Genomic DNA, 23,690 nt, shown 5'->3' with positions numbered 1-23,690 from the left:
GTGCAGGTGTTGTGCACTGTCTGTAGCTACAGGAACCCTCTGACAGTGGTGCTGCAGGGTTTTGGGCATGCACACACTTTCCCATTCACATGGGGCTACTCATAGGTCTCCTGGCTATATCAGTCGAATACTGCAGACGTGTCTTATGCTGTCGATGCTCTCCATAACAAGAATAAATGTAATTGTTACATGGCTTCGTCTCCTTCACTAATATGGCTTCCAACACTACTTCCCATGATGAATTTCTGTTGCAGCATGAACACATTTAAATCTGTGCATCTTTGTCTAACCGTCTTTCATTTGGGGAGAAAGAAACAGTGATTGAGTGCAAGTTTGGCTTAGGTTTAAGTGTGTATTTTATTAAATTTGCTTAGAGCTAACAAATTGAGAACTGGCTGCATAGTTGTAATTTACAATATAGCCTCATTTCTCTCACAGCAGTTAAGCCATTTTAAAGAAGAATTGCAGGGCCAAAAACTGAAAACGACTTGTCAACCGTTTGAACACTACCTTGGATGATAGAATGATAGAAAATGCCACATTAAAAAAGTTACTCCTCTCCGCCATGATCTATGCTCCACACTGATGGGTACAATTGTGATTATTGAAGTCATTACATCTTTGAGTAAAAATGCATGTTTTAGTGCTTGTATTGCACAAAAAGCAGTGGTATTAAACCCACATATTTTTCACTAATGTAAAATACGGAAAATATTTCACGGTTACATATGAAATACAGATTTTGTCACCACTGTGCAAGGGTTTTACATTGTCCAGGCTACTAGGATTATGCAGCTTGGAGGACAAAGGTTATCGAAATTATGTGACACTTTGTCTAGCGGTATTTTTATTGGTTTGAGCCGGACCAACAATTTTGGTGAAATCCTCCTATTTTGGACATTATGTGGCAAATTCAGTAAATGCATAATTAGGCTGTACACTCTGCAGCCACAGACTCATATAAATCCACTGATATCACCATCGCCTATTGTCTTATCAAGAAAGTATTTGTGGCTGGTAAACAAAACCTCAGCATTTTAATTCCAGTCAATGCCCATTGTTAGCTGCACTTTGAACAAAACAGCTTAAATTATATAAAAAATACATAACAGATGCCTTGTAATTACCATCTCAGACTTCTGATGACCTTTACAAACTATAAGGCCAAACATATCACCAGAATCTCTCAATGGTAATATTGGACCAGATTACACAGTAACCCATTATTTATGCTGTGTATGTCTTTAACTTCATTGTGTATATGGGAATAGATAAACCTCAACTTTAAACAAGAGAAAACTCATTTAGGTGCTACCCATGTATAAAACATTAATACCAAAATAATTTGCCTCTGGGCCACTCACTAGACCGCATGATGAATGTGGCCTAATGACTGTCAAAACATGAGTGTTCACAAGGAGTGGTAAAGTTGAATGTTTGAAGCTCTTTTGAAAGTTCTAGTCATCAACTAAGGAAGGTGGTCTAGAGGCTAAGCTGTCAATCTGAGGAACTTGATTTGAATCCGTCTTGGCACTGACTGAGTGATTTCCCAGAATTGCATACTTTTCAATCACAATGTACCTAAAATGTAAATGTGTGACATACTAGTGTAAGTGCTTGTGTAACAAAATGGTATAAGTCACCACTTGATGAATACAATCTTGCATCATTTTCCATCACCTTCATTAATGGGCAACACTCTGTGGCTCACGAATTAGGTCCATGCTATAGAAATACCAAAATGTTCATGCTTTTACATTGTGAACAGGTACCTAGCTTATTATTCTCTGTGAATAACCCTTCCTTTCGTGCTGCTGGTGAGCTCACATTATTTTGTGACAGCTAGATAGAAGCTCCCACGATGTTCTTTATCCTGGTTTATTCTTCACATCTCAAGTCTACTTCTCAACATCTGTGGGAACACTTTAGTGGGCACATTGGGAGATTCCCCCATACACATCTTCTTGTTCCTGGAGGCATGTTATCATTATGCAGTTCATGCTACTTTCAATCAGAAAATACACTTTGCCAGTAAGCCTTCAGTGCTTTAATATCTGACATGCACAGGACTCGCTTGGTACCAACCATCTTGATGGCATCTGATGCTCGCAGGTCTGGTGGACACTCTCTGAGCTCCAGCAGTTTTCGGTGTCTCGGGGGAATGCATTGGCAAAGACAAAAGATCTGTCTCTAATGTGCTACTGCAGAAAAGAAGAGTCGTGTCTTTTCCATGCGTTAGCGCATTAAACCTGTATCTGTTGGCCTTTCAAATGTGTATTCTAATGCGGACTTGGCTCACAGTGTGCAAAATGGTAGCCCCACCAACACTATTTAACACTGTTTAATACTCCCCCCCCCCCCTTAAGTTCAGGTCTAGTTGTGCCCCTGTACCTAATATTGTGGAGAGGTGGAGAGCGCACTAAGAGGGCTTGGTTAGGGGAACCGACAAAACTTGTATAGTGAATTTTGCAGGTATCTTGAATGGGATGACTGGGCTTGGAGGCCCTGGGCGCTATTTACCAAGCTGTGAGCATACCATGGGGCAAGAGCTACTTTTTTTTTTGGAGGGGTGGGTAGACCGTGGAGCCATAAGGGGGGGAAAAAGAGCGAGTTTGGGGTCTTTAAGGTCCAGGTAAGCGGAAGAAATGGCCTCTGCTGTGTAGAAGGGGGTGATCAAGGGGCTCTATTTTCGACCTTGATTCAATCTGAGGGTCTGCAGGAGGACATCCGGGTTACCCGCTATAGGTCGCTTGCGAAGGCCCCTCCTTTCCATATTGTGGGAGGCAGTGCCCTCAGCAGATGCCCTCTGCTGAAGTTCTCTCCTCCAGGAGGCCAGTAAAGATGCCAGGAAGATTTCCATCTCATAGTTATGGCACATTTGGCAATAATCAATGGAAGGCCGGCATAGCTTGTGGTAACCCTCTTAGTTTTTAGCCTGGGGAAAAAGCCTTGGGAGCCATCTATATCTGTGCGGTAAGTGATATGGGCGATATCCCTTAGTACATTTTGCCGAGTATGAACTCAAGGAAGGGCAAGCCTAGACTAGAGCCTATGGATCAGAACAGCCGTAGAGGCACTGCACCCAGGGCAAACCTATAACGCTTCGGGACAAATGAGATGCAACTTCTGTGGAGTGAGGAATGCCATTTGTAAGATGTGAAATTGTATACACTTGAACTTGGTGTTCCGTAAAATCTTATAAGGGTGTTCTAGGATTTTTTGCCTGTTTTTACTTGAAAAAGGATGGCCTGTATCTTGTTCTCATGTCTCTCTCAAGGGCAAGGAGGCTTACCCCTGTATATTGGTCAATGGCTTTATAGAGCCATGTGATTAGTTTTCTTCCATGACCAATAGTCTATAATGGTAGAAGAATCGTATTTGTTTCAGATCCGTTATGCTGAACCTCCCAGTGTTTTTTTGGAGTGCCCTTCTCATAGCACCATACGGAAGAGAAGGTACCACCTGTCGGAGAGTACTGGGAAATCGGCTGATGAAAGGAGTAGAAGGCTCCATCCAAAAACGAGTCTCCCGCTGTTTCAAGGACACACTTCTCTGAGTGGGCACGCTCACAGTTGGTAAGACGGGAGCAAAAGGATGCGGAACATTCAGAAGGGAAATATTACACTTGATACAGCTCAGACTGTGCAGTGGAGCAGGGGACTCGCTTCGGGCATGGGGCCAAGGAAGAGTGGTCTGTGGAGAGCACCTCCGAAAGGGTGCCTGGTAGAAGCTTGTTTTATACAAGTGAAATCAAGCCAGCCGACAGACCAGCCACTGAAGTTGGATGTAGAGATAATAAGCCAGAAAGACAGGGGCTCCCAGACCTCCTTTCGTAGATGACAGCTGAATCTTGGAGAGCGCAACGTGCCAGTGTCCCATGCCCCAGAGCAAATTTATGAGGAGGGACTCCAGCTCCTGAAATATTTTAATGGGAAGGTGGAGTGAGATGTTAGGAAAATAATAAAGTAGGTGCAGGGGCTTCACCACTTAGCAACCATTACACGTCCTGACAAGGACAACAGCCCATGGCAGTGTAACATCGCCCAGTTGGATTGTCTGCTCCGGAAAGGATTCCCTGAGGGGGAATTTGGCATTTATGGTTAACCCGTGCTCCCCTCCAAGGCACTGTTCATTACTTCAGCATATGATGCCACAGGTGATTTTACAAATGACATCACATATCACTCGCAATTGACATCTTGGATGCCACTGCTGTGGATACCAATTGTACGTGTTAGTTACTGATGTGTTGTTGTGTAGTGTTATTTAGAAAGAAATATCACCTCACCTTCGGCTATGTACTTGACCTGCCACCACCCCACTGAGCATTGCATGCGTAGCAGTGGCTGAGCATGGCCTTGTTCCTTAACTCCTTGTTTACTTTACCCACCTTGCACTAATTGGGGAGCCCAGCTGAAGTCCTGGAATTGTGATGAACACTCACATCTACATAACCCACTGCGCACTGGTGTTGGACGCAGGGCCTGGCCTCTGTGTGAACCCAGGCCCGTTCTTCCTAAACAAGATAGGCTGTTCCACCTGCATCACTTTCTGCCAGGTCCAGCAACACGATGAAAGGCAAACGTACTCCTGTTCTTCCGTGCACTGTGGTCAAGCCTTTCCAACCCCTTTGCCATCGAGTGCATTGTACAAAGCGGGCTCTGGGGGCAGCGCGTGGCCTGCGTAAGCTGCAATTGTGGCCCCTTGCGTTTTGTACTGCAGGCAGAGGTGTAGTGGAAACTCTAGCTGCATGCCAATAATAGTGTACATGGCTGAGTCTGTGCACAGCGAATTCTCGTCAGGGACTGGTCGCAAAGCTTACAGGCAAGATCCTGTGCAGAGAGCCCAGTGTGCATGTCCAGAGGTTGTTGGCAGCGGGCCTGGTGGAACACAGCTTCTGCAGTGCCTGACAACAAGTGAAACCCTGCACCCACAGCTCAGTGTGTTAATCACAGAGCATTATATCAATATGGAACATGGATGTAGTCTATCATCCAAAAATAAAATCAAAGAAACAAGTATGTTAAAGCTAAGTTTTGGTTAAGGTTCCATTAGGATTACTATTTTCTTTTGAAAAACAACTGAACTTATCCGGTTATGGTTAACCATTATTTTTGCCAGTGCACTGCTGATGCCCTCAAACATGCTTACAGATGACATCACAGATGACTTTATCACCAACATTGCGGGGCAAATACCATCCTTTGCCGCAATTGGCTTTTAAGTTAGTTGCATGCAGAATTTCAACTGTTGGTGGATTATTAAATATTTGGTGTCTTTTTTCTGAAAGTGTCATTGTTATATTGTCAGGGTTCTTTTCCTACTTTGTCTCTTGTCTTTTTCCAGCCCTACCTTCGCATAACAGAGCTTTAGCAGCCTTACTTTTTAATCCTTGTTATTGGAGTATTCAATTCTCTTTTATTTCTGGTGGATAAATAAGGTGAACTTTCATTTTTTCACCTAAAGGTGTTGTTGGTGACTCCCGCTTTCGTGGGCTGGCTCCTGCTAGCAAGAAATTTGCTTTCCTGTTTGCTGCTCACCAGGGCTGTCGGTTGGCCCATACATATAGGCAGTAGCGGCTGCTACCAGGCATCAGTGATGGGGCAGGGGTTAAAAAACAACAGAGAGAGAGCCATCACAAAGGACAATGGGTCATTTTTGGCTTTATGTGCTGCATTGTGAGGAACGCAGAGACTTTCCTAGGCTCAGTTACGTTCGAAACTGTATCCCTTAATTGTGCACTCCACTGGGATTGGGTCGAGGACTAGCTCTGACGATATGTATGACTCTTCACAATTTCAATCTTGTAAACATTCTTTAATGTCACTCATGTGAAGACTATGACGGTAATGCTATATGCTGTACTATGTCCAAAACGTCAATAAAAATATGTTTGAGAAAAAAAAACGAGAGAAATGGAAAAAAATAAAAAACTTACCTTACTCACGGATGCCTCTCCTCCATCCTTCTTGCCAACGCAGGAACAGGAAGCACCCAGGCTTCCAGACTTCTCTAGCCAATCACAACGCTCTTGATCGCAGCGTCGTGATTGGTCTGAGCGCCGTGGCTCAGCGCTCAGACGGAGAATGGGAGGCTGGTCACGTTCCTCACCAGGCTGTGTATTACAGCCTTGTGGGGGACATGCACAGTACGCAGGACTGTTTGGCTGGCCCAAGATTTTCTTTTTCTTTTGGGGCGACGCTCCTTCGCCTTAGCGGAGGAGCTGCTACTGCATATAGGTGAAGCAGATGGAAAACCTGTGTGTCTTTTTTTTAATTCAAAGTCAATTGTACGTTACACTGATGACCCTCAACATTGTCTGTTTGATTCACAGCCACCTGGAAGGAAGAACTCTTCCCAAATAAGTTTTACTAAGGACAGTAGGACATATTTATTCTTCGTCTCAATTTGACCTTTCTGGGGAAACGTGTTCTGCTCTCATCTTGAGAGGGCTGTTTTATTCTCTCTTTTTTTCTCCATATGCATCTCTGCCATGTTATTCTGGGGAGGTTTGAAACAACATGTTCTACTTTGTTGCTCATGGTTCCGGATGGGTTAAAGCGCATACTGCATCAAAACCGATCTCTTGTAGGAAACTACCTTCAGTTGTTCCTGTTATCCTGAAGCTATTTTTAACATGATCTTCCTCGCCTGTCTGGTGGGCCTTTGGAGAAGTTCATCATTTTGTTGAATATTGCTTAGAGCCCTTTCACCAAAATGATCTGTCTCCTTACCCTTGCGTGCGCATGACGGAACCACGCCGTCATGAGCCACGGGCGGCGTGTGCTCATGACGGAGTGGTTCTGTCATGCTGCGGCTGCTCCGCCCACGCGTCGCTGATTCCCCGCCTGTGCAGGCGAAATGAAGAGTGGGCGGAGTCGTGACGGAACCACGCCGTCATGAGCACAGCTCGCCCATGACTCATGATGGTGTGGTTCCGTCACGAGCATGGCGGCGCCGCGCTCACCCCGCACCCCCCAGCGCCGCAGCGGAATTTGCGCCGCGGCGAAGGGGTTAAGGTGCTCCTTTTGAAACAAGGAGGGTTTTTTCCCCCCACAGGGCTTCTTTCCTGCTCTTATAACCCGTTGCCCTTTCTAGGAAAAACAACAGCACCGTATCTTTGTACTAGGCTGTAGCTGTATAATAATTTAAACTTTATTTTAGCTGTAAGCCATAAAAGCACATGGAATAAAACATACATAAAACATTTGGCAATTATAGCATAAATGTGCAAAATTCTGTACAATAATATAACCAATGAAGCAACCTATGACTCCTTGCTGTGAAATGGGCTCCTACAGCGTAAGCATTTAATGCAGTTTGTCTGGGAGTGCCTGGTACCTTCCTAGGCTTGAATTAATTGTTGACAGAATTGCAAATCCAGCTATCCTGAAGCTAAGCGAGCCTGGCTTACTAGGCAATAAAATAGGTTAATCACCTGTTAAAAGGTTAAAAAGTATATAAAAACTCTAAAATGTATCCTGTTATACAACAAGTATTAGCCGCCTTGTTCTCCAATGATTGTACAGCTGCCATGTTACTGTTGGCCACTATACAAGTTTCTTTTGATGGATACTCGACTTGTACCTTATTCTCCAAACACACTCCTCAGAAAACGAAAGAGAGCAAAGATTGACTACCTACATGTGTCGTATCTCAGAATCCTGAGGGCTTCCTTATGTTCCCTGACTCCCAATTTCTGACAGAGCAGATTAATCCAGCACCTCCTTTGGGAAACGTAAATTGGGCAGCAGAAGATAATGTGCTTAATAGTTTCTTTTTGATCCCCACAGGCCGGGCATTGCAGCTCCTTTGCCCATGGCACAAGCTCCCACTTTGCAGTAAAGGCCCGGACAGGTAAAGTTTCATACCGGAGCTGCAAGTAGAGACGCCTGGCTGAAGGAGGATAAATTTCGTCCAGGAAGTCCTCTAGCTTAAATGAATCCTTAGCTGTGAGAAAGGCATTTGTTAAAGTTCCATGGCTCGACTGGCTATTTATTCGATTATCTCTATATTGCCAGTATGCAGTTTTAATATAAAGTTTGGAAATAGCCCCGGCCTGAGTCGGGATATTCCATAGACCCTCAAGTCCGATGGCTATTAATGTACCCTTTACATGCTTTAGCCATGGAACTCTGCTAGAGCCGACTTGAGACAAGATTTCCTCTAACCCCTGTCGATAAGCAGATAGCTCTGGGGTGACCCACATCCTCCTCCAATAAAGTATGGGGCGCAGTACCAATTTCTCTGAGATATTTCTGGCCCCAAGGCCCAGTCTAAGTGGAAGTAAAGGAGTGCTTACTGGTAAACCGACCAGCTGTCGCATAAAGCTATTTTCCTCCCATTTCCAGTGAGGTCGTACCCTGATGCCCCCAGAGCTCGGCACCATAGGCAGCAGTCCCCAGGGCTTTAAGATTATACATTTCGATCGCTGGTAGAATAGTGCACTGTGGACTGCGTGACATTTTAAGAACGCCTCGCACTACCTGTTTGTTTTTTAATCGTCGCTGTGTAATGTGAGTTTGCCACCCCAGGAGTTCTGTAAGTGTGAGGCCTAGGTACACAAATGTACGCACACGTTCTAATGGGGCTCTATAGCATGTTCTTGGAGTGGACCTCACTTGACTACAGGAGTGGGAAAATCTTTCCTTTGACTTTTATCTTGTGTTCATGTTGAATTATTACAAATTATTCACTTTATAATTATAGCTTCTTTTTAGTGACTTGGGGGTATTTAAGTGAGGTTTATGGTTTAAGCTTTCTGCTTAAAGCACTTGATGGTGACTTGTGTGCAACTGTCACTTCTGTATTTTTGTTTCTAATGTAGAAGGTGTCTTTTTTTATTTTTTATAATTACATATCGCTGCATCTTTAAAGGAAGGAAGGGGCTCTGCAGCATACACTTTAGGGATCAGAAGTTTTAGACAGTTCTGTTTTTGTTCTCTTTAATTTCCAGGACTACGTTTAAGAAAGATCTGGAGACATTTTAAATTTGATTGATATGCAACTGCTTTTTCAGTAATAAAAACAGAAATACGCTTTTTTGCAAAAGCTACCAACGCAATGTGCTGCATGAAATGCCGAAGGCAGATAATGTGAAGTTATTTCTTAAAGGCAGCTCCACTTATTCTGTGCATACTAGTGTTATTGTTGGATATGATACTGGAATGTTTTTAAAACCCCTTGTAAGAAAAAAATATATTTTCTGGAATTTAAGTTCTACTGTGAAATCTATTCTAAGAATATGTATCTGGAGAGGATCCCTTACTGGAAAGGAAAAGTTACTTATCTATAGCAATAGTAACCAGTGGGGGTATCCTCCCTAGATGCATAGCAGATCCCCCTTTCATCTAATGTAAAATGGCAGCTCTGGGTATGAGCTTTTGGAACCTAAGTAGGATCCACTAGCGCTAGAAACATTTCAGAAGATCAAACACCTCTTATCTGGGAATGCAGCAGATTAGACCACTTTCTTCAGCAATTTATTATTTTAAAAATGCTTTAAAAGAAAACATTTTTAAAAAAATTGTAAATGAAAATGGGAGTTCTTCTGTGGTCCGTCCTGACAGAATTTAATTTATGATAAGTAACTATTAATTTAGGTAGGATTAGAAGGTGTGCGTGTTTTAGATAGCTGTACTAAATGTGCTTGACGTGATAAGTCGTCCTTGTTCTGTTTCAGATGCGTCACACAAAGCGTGTGTCTGTCTGGCCCGTGGGCCTCGTGGGAGGCCTGAGGTTTGAGCGTCCACTGGTGGAGAATGGGAAGGTGACTGGTTTTTATACAGCTTGGAAGCCCAATCGTCCTTTCCCAATGGACATGGCTGGGTTTGCCATTGCCTTGCAGCTACTGCTGGCCAATCGGGAGGCTAAGTTTGATCTTCGTGTGGAAAGGGGCTACCTGGAGAGCAGTCTGCTGCAATCATTGGTATCCATGGAGGAGCTGGAGCCAAAGGCTGAAAACTGCAGCAAGGTAAGTGACCTCATTGTGGAAAAGCATGAAATGGAAATTCTAGCATCGAGAAGTCCCGCCCACACCTTCTGTCACTTTAATTGTGTAGTACGCACCGTAAGAGGCCTTTCTCAAAGCCCTAGTTAATGTGAATCCTCCAGGTTGTGACCTTTATCAATTCCCTAACATGTTATAATATTCAACTTGGTTAAGTTACAGGGACACTTCAAGACTTGTATTGTGTAGTCCATCCACTTCATGGTAAGAATAGAACTTTGTTTCTGGATCTAGATGGCACACACTATAAAGTCGCTGCCTCCAGCAACATTTCCCAGCTAGGATCTCTCTGCTGGGTAAAGAAGTTTGGCTGAGTGTTTGCCTATAAAGCTGAGGACATCAGCCCTACCTGCCCAAACAAAATGGAGTGACATATATGGTGTCAGCTGACAGTCGCTTATACCATATTGGCAACAGTGACATACTTCAGTGACTTCATTCAATGACTTTAAAATTCTGACCGGCAAGGGGTATCATTTCATACCATAATTACATGATTTATAGTGCGGTTTCTTTACTTCTATTCCACAAGGGATGTTTTTTACACTGCCAATCTGTGGTCTTCAAACTGTGGTGCAAGGTTCTCTCATAGTGATAGGGTTGAAGCTAGTTCAAGTGTCTCTTTTAATCAGACACGTGTCAGTGTACTTTTAAGGGAGAAACTGTACTTCATGGCAGTGTCTGGAATGTTAAATATGTTAATGGGTGGAAATAAAACCTAATGGTGAGCACCAGTTTTGTTGCAACATTTCTTGGTCAATAAAGGCTGTTTATGAAACATTTCAGCTTCCTTGCACGCTTTGGAGCATATTTATGACCCGATTTGCACCATGCAACGTGGTACATGCGCGACGAAACCTTAAGTGATATTTATGAAGCTATGCAAGGCCACTTTGCGTCGTCCTGAGCGGCTCCATAAATCTGGAGTAAGGCAACGCAGCACAAATGCCTGCATTGCCTTACTCCTACCCTGAAAAGGGCGTTTCATGGGTGTTGTGTGGGTGTTACCACGCAATTCCCATGCATTCTGACACATTCCTAGATTTACCAGAATTGGTAAACCTGGGACTGTTCCAAAAGATACGCCTTCTCTGGGAAGGCGTAACTGGGAGAAATATCTTTATTTCTCCTTGGTACTTCCTCTTTTCTATGTGTGCTGCATACTGCAGCGCACATACAAAGGAATATGCCTTGTGCAGGAAGTTGACCCATTTCTGTGCAAAAACAACTGAATGCAACAGAAGCACCCTTGCACCATGGTTCAAGGGTTCTTGCGTTGGCGCTAGGCAGCCAAAAGGGCGCCAGCGTAGGGGAAAAGGCAGGAATGCACCATATTGACTTAAATACGGCGCATTCCTGCCCTTTCCCTGTCACGCACTGTAGCACAGCAGGATCACTTGCTGCACTGCGTGACAATTTTGTAAATATGCCCCACAGTTTTTTTTAATTGTCTATATTGGGTCTCTTGTAAGAAAAAAGTACAATGTAAGTTTTCAGTGTGCCACATCTGTTCCTTCCTGAAAGTTTTACACTGCATATTTATTGAAATAAATTGAAGAATATTACTTGTCAGGTGTGTCTACATTTCTTAGAGGTGATGCCCTAGAGCTCCACTACAAATGTTAACTGTTGATAGTATTTAACATTTTATGCAATAATTCTGGGAACATTCTGTGTTGTTTTGGGCCCCAGAGCCAATTATTTCAGCAAATAGGGATCATCTTGATGTTTTACGCTCAATAAAAGATTTTCTATACAAGCTGAAATTCAGTTTTTTGGCCCATGGGTGTGATGCATATTTAAGCTAAATGGTAGCTCCTAATGGTAGTGTTGTCACATGCTTTCTCACCCCTTCTTTCAGGTCCTGGTGTGGCACACACGGACAGAGAAGCCCAAGATGAAGCAGGAGGATGTGCTCCAGAAGCAAGGCCTAGGATCTGACCCTGGTGTGGAAGTGTAACCCCACCAGCAGAGAGTTGACCTCCAGTGACCGCACCAAGCTTTCCCCCGAGAAGGGGACAAGGCACAAGTGTCCTGAGAGACCGCCTCCAATCCTGAGGCCGAGAGACAGCGAAGAGCGCTCATCAGTCAATGGACCCTTATTTATGTATTTATTTATTGCACTGGTCGGATATAGGTAATCTCTCGAGTCGGCTAAGTCTCCCCTCCATTGAGATCCTAGGATGGTCCTTAAGATGTTGGTTTCAGAGCCACTTCTTGTCCCCAAGAGTGAAAGCTATTAACAAACTTGTTCTCCATCCCTTCCTACCTCCCCCACCCACAAAAGCATTCTGCCTCATTGAGCGCAGGGCAAGGGCAAACCTTGTGCCTGCTCGGGTCTCCGGTCATCTCGTGCTTATGCCCGATTGCCACATAGAGACCTGGCAGGACGTCTGGATTGTGGCGCAGTGTTTACTGTTGCCATTCATGCACAACTGAGAAGCTATGTGCAGCAGAAATTGTATACAGTGACTTGACTTATTCCTGGATATTTCCTGCATAGTTGTAATGGGCCATTCTCAATGTGTTCCATTACCAGTCTCCAAGGCATGTCGGCAGCTCAAACCCATGAAGGTTGGTGCTGATGGTGAGGTGTTTGCATACCACAGATAAAAGTGTGTTTGTGTTGTACTCCTGTTTTGTGTTGTGATCACTGTACTGTGTTGCTTGATGCAACAGGAATTGCATGTCATATGTTTAATAAAACGTTCCAGTTCTCTGTGTGTTTGTCTGGAGTTGCTACCATTTCTGTCACAAAAGAGTCTTTATTAGACCTGGCACCGAGAACTGCTGCTCAAGGAACTCAGAGCTATCCTTCAATATAGGAAGAGGCTGGAAAGACCTTCACAACGAGCTTAAATAACACAAGCAGCAGTTCAGAGTGAGCAGAGTAGGAGGTTGGTGAGGAAGATGCAAGTGAGAAAACACAGGCCTTGGTAGAGGGAAGAGATGGACAGTGGCGGCCGTAAGATATTTCGGGTCCTGTGCAGAGTATATTGTATGGGTCCCCCATGACACAAGTCAAATTGTTTTTCAATGCTAATCATTTTATTAGATTGTTAACAAGTACAATGTAACTATAAAAGTGCACCCGTAATAGAGTAAAATACAATGCTACTTCTTCACAAAATGGACCTTACCTTGCTTTCTATCCTGCAAATTCACACCACATTCGACAGCTTGAGCTCCTAATCTAAGGCGCAAAACAGCTGACCACTCACAGCCTGCGATTTAAAATGAGCGACACCCCAAGCTATAAGTTAAAACAAGATCTGCATCATCTCTGATGCATGTTGAAACAAGTTGCTTGAACTTCTCACATTGCAGATAATGGAAAAATGTTACTGGACATGAATGGTGAAATGCGTTCATAAATTGCTGTGCCCCATGGCAGGGCGCCATACACAATGTACAGCGCACATGGCTGCTTTTTTCCCTGCTATGCATGTTTCAAAATTTGCAGAGGCCAATGTTGGGGAGGCTGCCACCCTTCCTGCGGTGCAGCAGATTACGACAATGACGGTAGTGGCATCGCACGTTCCAACAGTAATCCACGGAGGCATTGTACCCTTATGTTACCTGCATGAAAAGCCTCCCACTCTCTGTGGGATGTGTGAGTTTGCAAGGCTTCTGAGGAACACACACTCTCTTCCGCCACTTCTACTCATTGTTCTTTTGTTGCCTCCATAGCTGACTGTGCCAGGTCTTCTTCAGCTGAGAGAGCTTGCCGACAAGAGCCCTGGCGCTGAGGAGCAGTCACTCTGACATTGATGGTAAATATTTGTGAAATTTTCAGAGACATTTCAGCCCCCCCCCCTAAGTTACGGGTCCTGTGCAACCGAATGATTCGCCCAACCCTAAGGCCGATACTGAGATGGGTCTGTGGAGAGGGGCATGGATTAATGAATGATTGAGTGGATGAATAAGGGCATATGGAGATTGGAGCCTTTAATAGATGTTTAACCCAAGGGACTCCAAGTGCTCGCTGTCTTAAGCTTTTAAAATCTTTCAAACCCGAGTTGCTTGTCTGACCAAAATAAGAGCTTGTACGCTTTGTGCATCCAGCTGGATAGCTCTGCTGTCTGATCCCTGACCCTCTAATAGCTATGTATCCTATGCTCAGTTATGTGGGGCCGTAGCCTGTTACGCTCAGACAAATCTCTGCTTCGTGAAGCTGTAAACTCTGAAGACGTATACATAGTTAGTGACGCATGAAAATTAGTTCAGGGCCCATCTGGTATGCTCACTTCTATTGTAGCAGCTGTATAGCATATTAAATCTCTCGCCTTATTCTGGCTGGTCACTGTAGGAAACCTGCACTTTATGTGATATACCACAAAGAGGTTATATTGTATGAAGAGTCCAGAGATTCTCCCAGAAGTGTACAGGGCTCAATGTAAATTCAAAGTGCTCTATTTATGGCAGTGTGGTCGAGCAGCCTTAGGCTTAACACGTAAGACCTTTTTATGCACACAGTGATTATTAAATGACACACAAACCAAAAAGGAGATCACACCAATTTTATAAAAATAAGTTTCTTTCAAGATTTGTTTTAAGACCAAGAAATACATAAAAAAGGTAAGTACGTTTTTCATAAGAAATGTTAACCTATGGGAGGAAAACAAGAATGCGGTTTTCCTATAATCCACACAAAACATCATTTCTTTCTTTTCACCCTTGGAGAGAGACTTGGGGACTAACACAACCGGGCTGGCCCAGGGGCTCTCTGAGGGTTCAATGACACCCAATTCCAGCACCTTGCTGACTTCAGCTTAGATGCTCTCTCTTACTTGATCAGACTGCCTGTAAAGTTTTTTTTGACAGGCAGGCTGTCACCAGTGTCCACATCATGGGTAGACTAGCTAGCCAGACCAGGGGTCTGAGAGAAGAGCTCAGCATACTGATTTAGGACTTGCCTGCAGTCAGCCTGCTGTTGGTCAGAGAGGGTGTCTGACAAGACCACTCCATCAACAGATCCATCTTTTAGATTGCTGGAGAGAAGATCAGGGAGAGGTTCACTCTCTGGTTCCTGTCCCTCATCTGTAACCATGAGCATGGTCACATCAGCTCTGTCATAGTAGGGCTTCAGGCGATTGACATGTATAACCCTTTTTGGGATATTTGCAACTACCAAGGTCCACCAGATAGGTGACCTTCCAATTTGTTTTCAAAGGACAAGGTAGGGTCCACTCCACTTGTACTCGAGGGCTCTAGGGGCCACAGACTCTAATACTAATACCTTTGCACTGGTTGAAACTCAACCATGACAGCCTTTTGGTCATACCATTGCCTCTAGAGCGCCTGGCTGGCCTGAAGGTTTTAGCTTTCTTTTTCCATGTACTCATCCATCCTGGAGCGAAGACCAAGCACATAATCTAAAATGTCTTGTTTTGGCTCTCCGAGAGGTTTTTCCCATTGTTCCCTCACACGACTCAGTGGACCCCCAACAGGATGCCCTAACAGAAGTTTGATGGGGGAGAACGCCACTCCCTTCTGTTACACTTCCCTGTGGGCAAAAAGCATGCATGGAAGCAAAACATCCCATCTCCTGAGTTTTTCAGGGAGTCCACCAATCATGCCCTTCAATGTCTGGTTAAATCTTTCAACTAGGCCATTGGTTTGTGGGTGGTATGGGGTAGTGAACTTGTAAGGCACTCCTCCCATATGTGTTTTAAGGATACAGACTTGAAGTTTTTATCTCTGTATGATACTACCTCCTTAGGGAAACCAAACATGGTAAAGATACCTAGGAGGACCTTGGCCACTGCAGGGGCAGTGGTTGACCTAAGGGGAATAGCCTCAGGAGATCTGGTGGCATAATCCACTACCACCAGAATAGATCTATTCTCTGAGGCTGTTTGAGGGTCTAGAGGGCCAATAATGTTGACCCCTACCAAAGGGTACCCCAACCACTAGTAGTGGAATTAAGGGGGCCTTCAGGTGGCCTCCTGCCTTACCACTGGCTTGGCAAAAGACAAAGGACGGACAAAAGTCCTTCACCTTTTAAGACATCCCTGGCCAGTAGGAGTGATTGCCTAATCTAATCCATGTTTTATCCTGACCAACGTGCCCAGCTAAGTGAATACCATGTGCCAAAGTGAGTAGAAACTCTCTAAACTTCTGAGGTACTACCACTCTCCTGGTTGACGCAGGTTTGGGATCTCTGTCCTCATTATATACGAGCCCATCCTCCCAATAGACCCTGTGGCTTCCACTGATATCACCATTTCCCTGTGCAACAACTTGCTGTCTCATGCCTTCAAGAGCGGGACAGGTTTTTTGTCCCTGGCACAGATCCTCCCTAGAGCGTCCCACTGGTTCTAAGAGCTCTGCCATGTAAGGCCCAAGCTCCTCAGACTCCGTTCCCTCTGGGGCTAACTGGTCCTCTTCTTCAGAAGAGGGGTTCAGATCTGAAATCGGTTTAGAAGCTGGTCCCCCAGTCTTCTTGCCTTTTCTCTTGAAGGGCTAGTCCACTCTTTCAGGATCCAGCACCTCTTTTTCACTCGGGGGTCTGCTCTGTGCTCTTATTTTTAAACAACCCCATTCTGGGATCTGTATCATTCCTGCATGGGTCCTCCGTTCAACACCAGCCCAAGAGCTAATCTCCAGATCATTTCCAAGCAGACAGTCTTCAGGAATGGATGAGGACACGGCCAATACCATCTCACCAACTACTCCCCCTGTCAAAAGTTATCATAGCCATGGTATGGATCTTTGGGACATTGTCAGCATAGGTGACTGAATAGGTCCTTTCAATCAGGTACTGTTCTGAGTGAACCAGTTGCTCTGCTACCATGGTGACACTAGCCCCAATATCTCTCAGGGCCACTACTCTGGTACCATTAATCAAGGGGTGCTGCCTTTATGTTTTCATATTAGTGGGCCAGGCAGCACAGGATAAGTCTACCCCTCCCTCAAAAACTAGAGTTGCCTCAGTGGGGTCACTGACATGGTCAGGCCTCACCTGGGATCCCATCTGGACATTAGCAACTGCATGTACTGCAGGTTGGCAAGAGGCATTTCTTCTTATTTTTACAGCAATGGTCCCCAGTTGGGTTTCCCAATGACCTACAGTCATGACACCAAGCCTTCTTGGGATCCCAATACCTTTCCTGGTACCCACCCCTTGGCTGTGAAGAGTCTCTGGGACCACCCTCTTGAGCAGATGTTTGGGGGGCCTGAAGAAGGGCTCTTTCTAATTGGAAAAATATTATGATTGAAGACAATTTTTGATTTTCTTTTGTGGATCCACTTATTAATCAAGTGGTACAACAAATGTTGGGTCTTGTACACCACTGCTGTACCACCAATGTAGGAAGCTGGCACATTATGTGATATACCACTAAGTGGTTATATTGTGTAAAGAGTCCAGAGATTCCCCCTAGAGGTGTGCAGGGGTCAATGTGAACCCAAAGTGCTCTATTTGTGGTACTGTGGTCGAGCAGCCTTAACTGTCTTACACTCTGTGTTAGGCCTGTTATGAACACAGTGACTAATAAATGACAAGACTCAAAAAGAAGATACACACCAGTTTTATAAAAATAAGCCTCTTTCAAAATGTATTTTAAGACCAAGAAATACGTTAAACAGCGAAGTACGTTTTGATAAGAAATACTTTTCACTTTAAAAAGTGGACCTATGAGAGGAAAACAAGAATGCTGTTTTGCAGGTAAGTATACAAATTACTCATGGTTTTCAGGATGAAGAATCGGCATCAGGCAAGGTTCAGGTGAGTAGCAAATCTGCACCTCTAGCGGCACAGGGGCAGTTGGGTGCAGGGTTAAAATTCAGAATCTGGTGCCAATGTTATCCAGTGGAGAAAGGGGGGGGGGGGTAATCGACAAGATGCTTCTCACAGGTGAGTAAAGCGGTTAGGTAACCCAGTCTCTGGGAGTTAAGATAAGCACAGTGGGAGCCACAAGGCAACACCAAAATGACACCCTCAGTGGCACAGGAGCGGCCAGGTGCAGAGTGCCAACACGGCGTCAGCTGCCAAATGCAAACCAATGGGGGAGATCGATCTTGAAGAAAGGCTGTAGGCTCAGGCCTGGAGGCCAGACGAAAAAAACCTACAGCTGCCCAGGTAAGTAGAGATGCTAGGGGACGTAGGGACACCGTTCGTCGCAATCCCCAAGGCCTAGGGGCTTGGGGTGCAAGGGTGTCCTTAGGCATTGGAAAAGTCTTACCGGGCAGGTTGTGGTCAGGGGAAGTCTTTGAGTTGAGGCTTCAGGCATCGAGGTAGAGTCCAGCAGGAGTCAGCCCACAGCGGACTCTTGCTCAGAAGCCGCTTGGGAACCTTCACAGGACCGGTGGGCCACTAGATCTCGGGCTGTGGGAGTTGGGTGCCGAGGTGGGTCCGGCGGGGGTATCACGGTTCCTCAGGGCAGAAGTCTTTTTTCTTTAAAGTTGGTTTACCGAGCTCCTCTCCTTTAGGAGAGGACTGAAAACTTGGCTGTTTTCTGAATAGCCATTTTATTTTTTTAGTAACCAGTTAGGTACGGCTCAGCGCCAGGACACCTCTCGGTAGACGTGCGCTTTAAAAGCTTATAACATAACATAACATACTACGTTTTCCCGTCGGTTCTCCAGCCAAAAGTGGGGGTTTGAACCGGAGGCTGCCATCTGCTGCTTGCAGCAGAGGTTGGGATTGTATTACAGAGGCGGCAAGGCCTTTGAAGCTTCGCTCTCGAGCACTGTGCTCTTCCTGGGTAGGAGGTGTGACCTCCGCCCAGGATGTGCTTTGTTTCTGGCGATGGATTTAACCCAGATCTCTTGACTGGGGGAGAATTACTGCATTGTCAGCATTCCGTCCATTATTTGTTTGTTGTAACGCTTTTCGCCCTAAGTGGGATGGGTATGCCCAGACGTGGGTCCTGTGCTCACTACGCCACTGGAGTCAAGCTATCCTGGCTGATGACAGCTGATAGCCAGAAACCGGTCCTAGGATGCTTGATTCCGGTCCAGGGAAGACATGGCTTGGCAGTTCGGGCTGGACTGTTCCCATGAGGCACAGGGTCAAGACTGATTTGCATATGGCCATGTCTGAACTGGGGTGGCGTAGTGGGCAAAAGAACGATGGATTTAACCCAGATCTCTTGACTGGGGGAGAATGTCTGCATTGTCAGCATTCCGTCCATTATTTGTTTGTTGTAACGCTTTTCGCCCTAAGTGGGATGGGTATGCCCAGACGTGGGTCCCGTGCTCACTACGCCACTGGAGTCAAGCTATCCTGGCTGATGACGGCTGATAGCCAGAAACCGGTCCTAGGATGCTTGATTCCGGTCCAGGGAAGACATGGCTTGGCAGTTCGGGCTGGACTGTTCCCATGAGGCACAGGGTCAAGACTGATTTGCATATGGCCATGTCTGAACTGGGGTGGCGCAGTGGGCAAAAGAACGATGGATTTAACCCAGATCTCTTGACTGGGGGAGAATGTCTGCATTGTCAGCATTCCGTCCATTATTTGTTTGTTGTAACGCTTTTCGCCCTAAGTGGGATGGGTATGCCCAGACGTGGGTCCCGTGCTCACTACGCCACTGGAGTCAAGCTATCCTGGCTGATGACGGCTGATAGCCAGAAACCGGTCCTAGGATGCTTGATTCCGGTCCAGGGAAGACATGGCTTGGCAGTTCGGGCTGGACTGTTCCCATGAGGCACAGGGTCAAGACTGATTTGCATATGGCCATGTCTGAACTGGGGTGGCGTAGTGGGCAAAAGAACGATGGATTTAACCCAGATCTCTTGACTGGGGGAGAATGTCTGCATTGTCAGCATTCCGTCCATTATTTGTTTGTTGTAACGCTTGTTTCTGGCATCCGAGAGCCAGGGCTCTCGACCCAGCGGTCCAGAAACCTGTCTGTTGGTGTCAGGCTGCCTAAATAAAGCCAGTCAGAGCACACAACAGGGTTGGTAGGATTTCATTGGCACCTCTGAGGTGCCCTCTGGGTACATGTTTCAATAAATCCCACTCTGGCATCAGTGTGGATTTATTGAGAGAAGTTGTTTGGTACCAAACACTCCTGGGTTCACTAAAGCCATCATGGTGCCGGGGGAACTAAAGATGTCAAATTCCCAGGCCATGTACTCTCTATGGCTTCACTGGCACTTAAAATATTAAGAATAGACTTAAATATTCTAAGGGCATATCTAATCTATCGATAGTGCACCCTGCCTTAGGGCTTGTAAGGCCTGCTAGAGGGGTGACTTACCTATACCTTAGGCAGTGCTGATTGGCATAAGCACACAGGCAGTATGTCATGTTGACTTTGTTGTTTTTCTCTGCACCAAGGCATGCAGGCTGCATTGGCAGTTTGCATGGCCTTGGTGAGGGGAACCCTCTTCAGTCCCAATGCCGCAGGTACCAGGGTACCATTTACCATTCACCATTCAGGGAGGTCTGAAGTGCCAATTGTGGTACAGTTTTAGGGAAAGAACTCTGGCACAGGGGACCTGGTTGGCCGGGACCCTGTGCACTTTTAATCGAAACCACATTATTTTCCAGGCAAAAAGTAGGGGGCTAACCATTTCAAAAGAGGCACTTTCTCACAGTCACTGAGTCTAAAAAATAACTTGGATGTGTTTGGAGTGACTTTCTGTTGCGGACATCACATTCTTGTGGAACTTACAACCTACTCCTTTCAAAGTGCTTGATTTAATCTTCCTTTTAAACAGATTTCACTACTTAAAAACTGATGTCATAATATCATTTATTGCAAAAACAACAATTGATGGACAGAATGCAGAACAATGTCATACATTCACCCCAGTACAGAGATCTGGGCCTAAATCCATCGTTTTGTTGCTCACCATGCCATTCCAGTTTGAACCCAGCCATATGCAAATCAGTCTTGACCCTGTGCCTCATGGGAACAGTCCAGCCCGAACTACCAAGCCAGGTCCTCCCTGGACTGGAAACAAGCATCCTAGGACCGGTTTCGGGGTTTCACCCCTCTTCAGCCAGGATAGCTTGATTCCAGTGGCATGGAGAGCACGGGACTCACGTCTGAGCATACCCGTCCCACTCGGGGTGACAAATGCAAAAACAACAATTGATGGACAGAGTGCAGAACAATGTCATACATTCACCCCAGTACAGAGATCTGGGCCTAAATCCATCGTTTTTTTGCTCACCCTGCCATTCCAGTTTGAACCCAGTCATATGCAAATCAGTCTTGACCCAGTGCCTCATGGGAACAGTCCCGCCCGAACTGCCAAGCCAGGTCCTCCCTGGACTGGAAACAAGCATCCTAGGACGTGAGTCCCTTGCTCACTTTGCCACTGGATTCAAGCAAGCCTGACTGAAGACGGCTGAAATGCCAGAAACCAGTCCTAGGAAGCTTGTTTCTGGTCCAGGGAAGGCATGGCTTGGCAGTTCGGGCTGGACTGTTCCCATGAGGCACAGTGTCAGACTGATTTGCATATGGCCATGTCTGTACTGGGGTGGCAGAGTGGGCTAAAGAACGGTGATGGATCAAACCCAGATCTGTTGACTGGGTGTGAGTGTTTGATTGGTTCTGATGCTCCGTCCGTCACCACCCCCTTTTGTACCGCATAATATAATTTATTGCCTATCTGTTCCCACTGTGGGGTGAAAGGACAATTGTCTTTTCCTAGTGCTGTAACCATTTCCCTTTCTTGCGCGTTGTTGAGTGTGGATCTTAGAATGTTTTAGCTCTAGTGCGTTCACCACAAACAATGCATTGTGTTGAAGCATTTGTATAGCTCTTACCACCCTTTTGTGAGTTGCTAAAGCACTAACCAACAAAGATAGCACCTATACTATGTGGGGTTTCTGGTTGGAAATTATGTGGGAAAGGTTTCCATGTCGTGCCTGATGACCATCTAGATTCTAGATGCGGTTTATCATGTTACAGGATGCAGCGCTTGGTGGTGTGCCAGATGAGGAAGTGTGAGGGATAGAGGTGTGTTTTTCTAGTTTTTGCAGCTCTGATTAAATTTGAGAGGTTCTGTAGGACTCTTTATATTGCAAATAGCCTTGAATCCATCTCCTCTCTCCATTCATTCTTCTGCAGCTAGCTTGTTGCCCCCAAAGAGTGACATTTGTTTTCCTTGTATCTGCTGCTCTTTTTTTCTCAACGTTACCTCAAATAGTTTTTTACTATGTGTTCCAGTAATTGGTAACATAATGCGCTGTGTGTGCCTCCAGGTTGTCCTGATTTGGTGGTCCACTTCAACTCTGAAATGCTAATTGTTTGAAGTTACAATTTGTACCCCCCACTCTTGCGGACCTTAATTACACATCCTCCTCTCTCTTTTAGTTAATTGGCTAGCATAAATGTTTGAAGCTTCCAACCATTCAATTTCAATACAATTAATATTTTATCATGGACGTTATTTAGGTCTTTGCGACCCCTGGCCTCAGAAGTGGCAAAATCAGTGCCAGGAACACAGTGGCAGCTCGTCCTTATGGACGTCGGTTGGGGCTCTAATCTCTGTCTTCGGACAATTTTTTATTACATTTATAGTGAATATTATTACATTATTCACTATTATTGTAATATTGTAATATTAACTGTAGTACAGTTAGCTGGAATATGACCTTCTTTGTCAGCTGAGGTAACATTATTTTAAATGTTTTTGTGTGCATGCCTGCGGATGAAAGTGTAAGTGTAAATGTGTGTGTATCTGTAGTACTGTGTGTGTGTGTGTGTGGGTGAAAATGAAGACCAACCAGCATGTGATGTCACTTCCGCTACCCCTAGCATTTTGGTGAATTGACGTCCATAGATTTCATCTACTGTTGTAGTAGTCGACCACTCTTCTCTAGAGCCTCTCTGAGTTTTAACCATGTATTTGCTGCAGTTTTGAAACTGCATGCTGTGTGCATATTCTGTCAGCTGCTCACTATTTGTCTTAGCCCAGGTTGCCCATAATCTCAGTATTAGTCTGAGCTTGTAAGGCCTCTGTAACTAGATAGACCTCTCCGCAGTTGAGGACTGATGTAAGATCTGCTTGAGGAATAGATCTGGTGTTAAAGGCTTCACCTAAAATCTGTGTAACTTCAGCTATGGTTCTACTATACGAGTTGTGCTGTAAGATTTTGTGTAACATGAGTGACAGGTTTGTTGACATTGTAAAAGAGATATCTCTAGCCTGAGAAAGGTTTCCATGCAGGAGGTACTGCTCCAGTTTCCTGAAACAGGCACCACTCCTTCTGCTCCTAGTTCTCCAAGGACAGCCGCCAGCACAGGGATTCTAGTCCTATCCACGTCATTAGAATGACTTTAAAGTATGCATTCTTTTCAGGCAGTGGCATATGAAAGACAGGTTTGCTTCAGTGTTCGTGTGCATGTTTACATATGTAGCTTAAAGAATCCCGGGGCCTATGCCGGAGTCCAGGTACAAGTGTGGGAGGGGCATGGTAGTATGCAGGTTGTTTCTCACTGTAATCTCTTTCCTCTCTTTGGTGACGTAGATTAGAAGTGATTACACATGTATAGATGGGTCTGTGCATCCTTTCACCTCCTTTTGCCAGGTGAAGCTTAAGCTAAAGTGCGTACTGCAGCTCGGGCAGCCAAACCTGTTACTTCACAGCCTGTTTTACGCTACAGGCCTATGTAGCTGCTCCTCCCTAATCTGTATCCAGCAGGCATACGTATATCATCCTCGTGGCCTGGCGAGATTTGTCTTAATATTGATGTGTTCTCACACATTGTAGTAT

General features: G+C 45.2%; 1 protein-coding gene across 2 annotated transcripts in view; it reads left to right on the top strand.

Moving 5' to 3' along the window:
- Nucleotides 1-12,732, top strand: part of B3GAT3 (beta-1,3-glucuronyltransferase 3) — a 50,127-nt gene extending 37,395 nt beyond the window's left edge. For both annotated transcript variants that reach the window (XM_085626076.1, XM_085626075.1), the window contains exons 5-6: nt 9,683-9,973; nt 11,871-12,732. In XM_085626076.1, coding sequence (XP_085482202.1) covers nt 9,683-9,973; nt 11,871-11,969 — 390 coding nt within the window. In that variant the 3' untranslated portion in view covers nt 11,970-12,732. The remainder of the gene's footprint in view (nt 1-9,682; nt 9,974-11,870) is intronic.
- The last annotated feature ends 10,958 nt before the right edge of the window (nt 12,733-23,690 follow it).

This window comes from Triturus cristatus, chromosome 9 (genome assembly GCF_964204655.1).
Source record: "Triturus cristatus chromosome 9, aTriCri1.1, whole genome shotgun sequence".
In the NCBI taxonomy this organism is placed as follows: Eukaryota; Metazoa; Chordata; class Amphibia; order Caudata; family Salamandridae; genus Triturus; species Triturus cristatus.
Note: the sequence above shows the minus strand (reverse complement) of the source record. Positions and strands in the feature narration are given on the sequence as shown.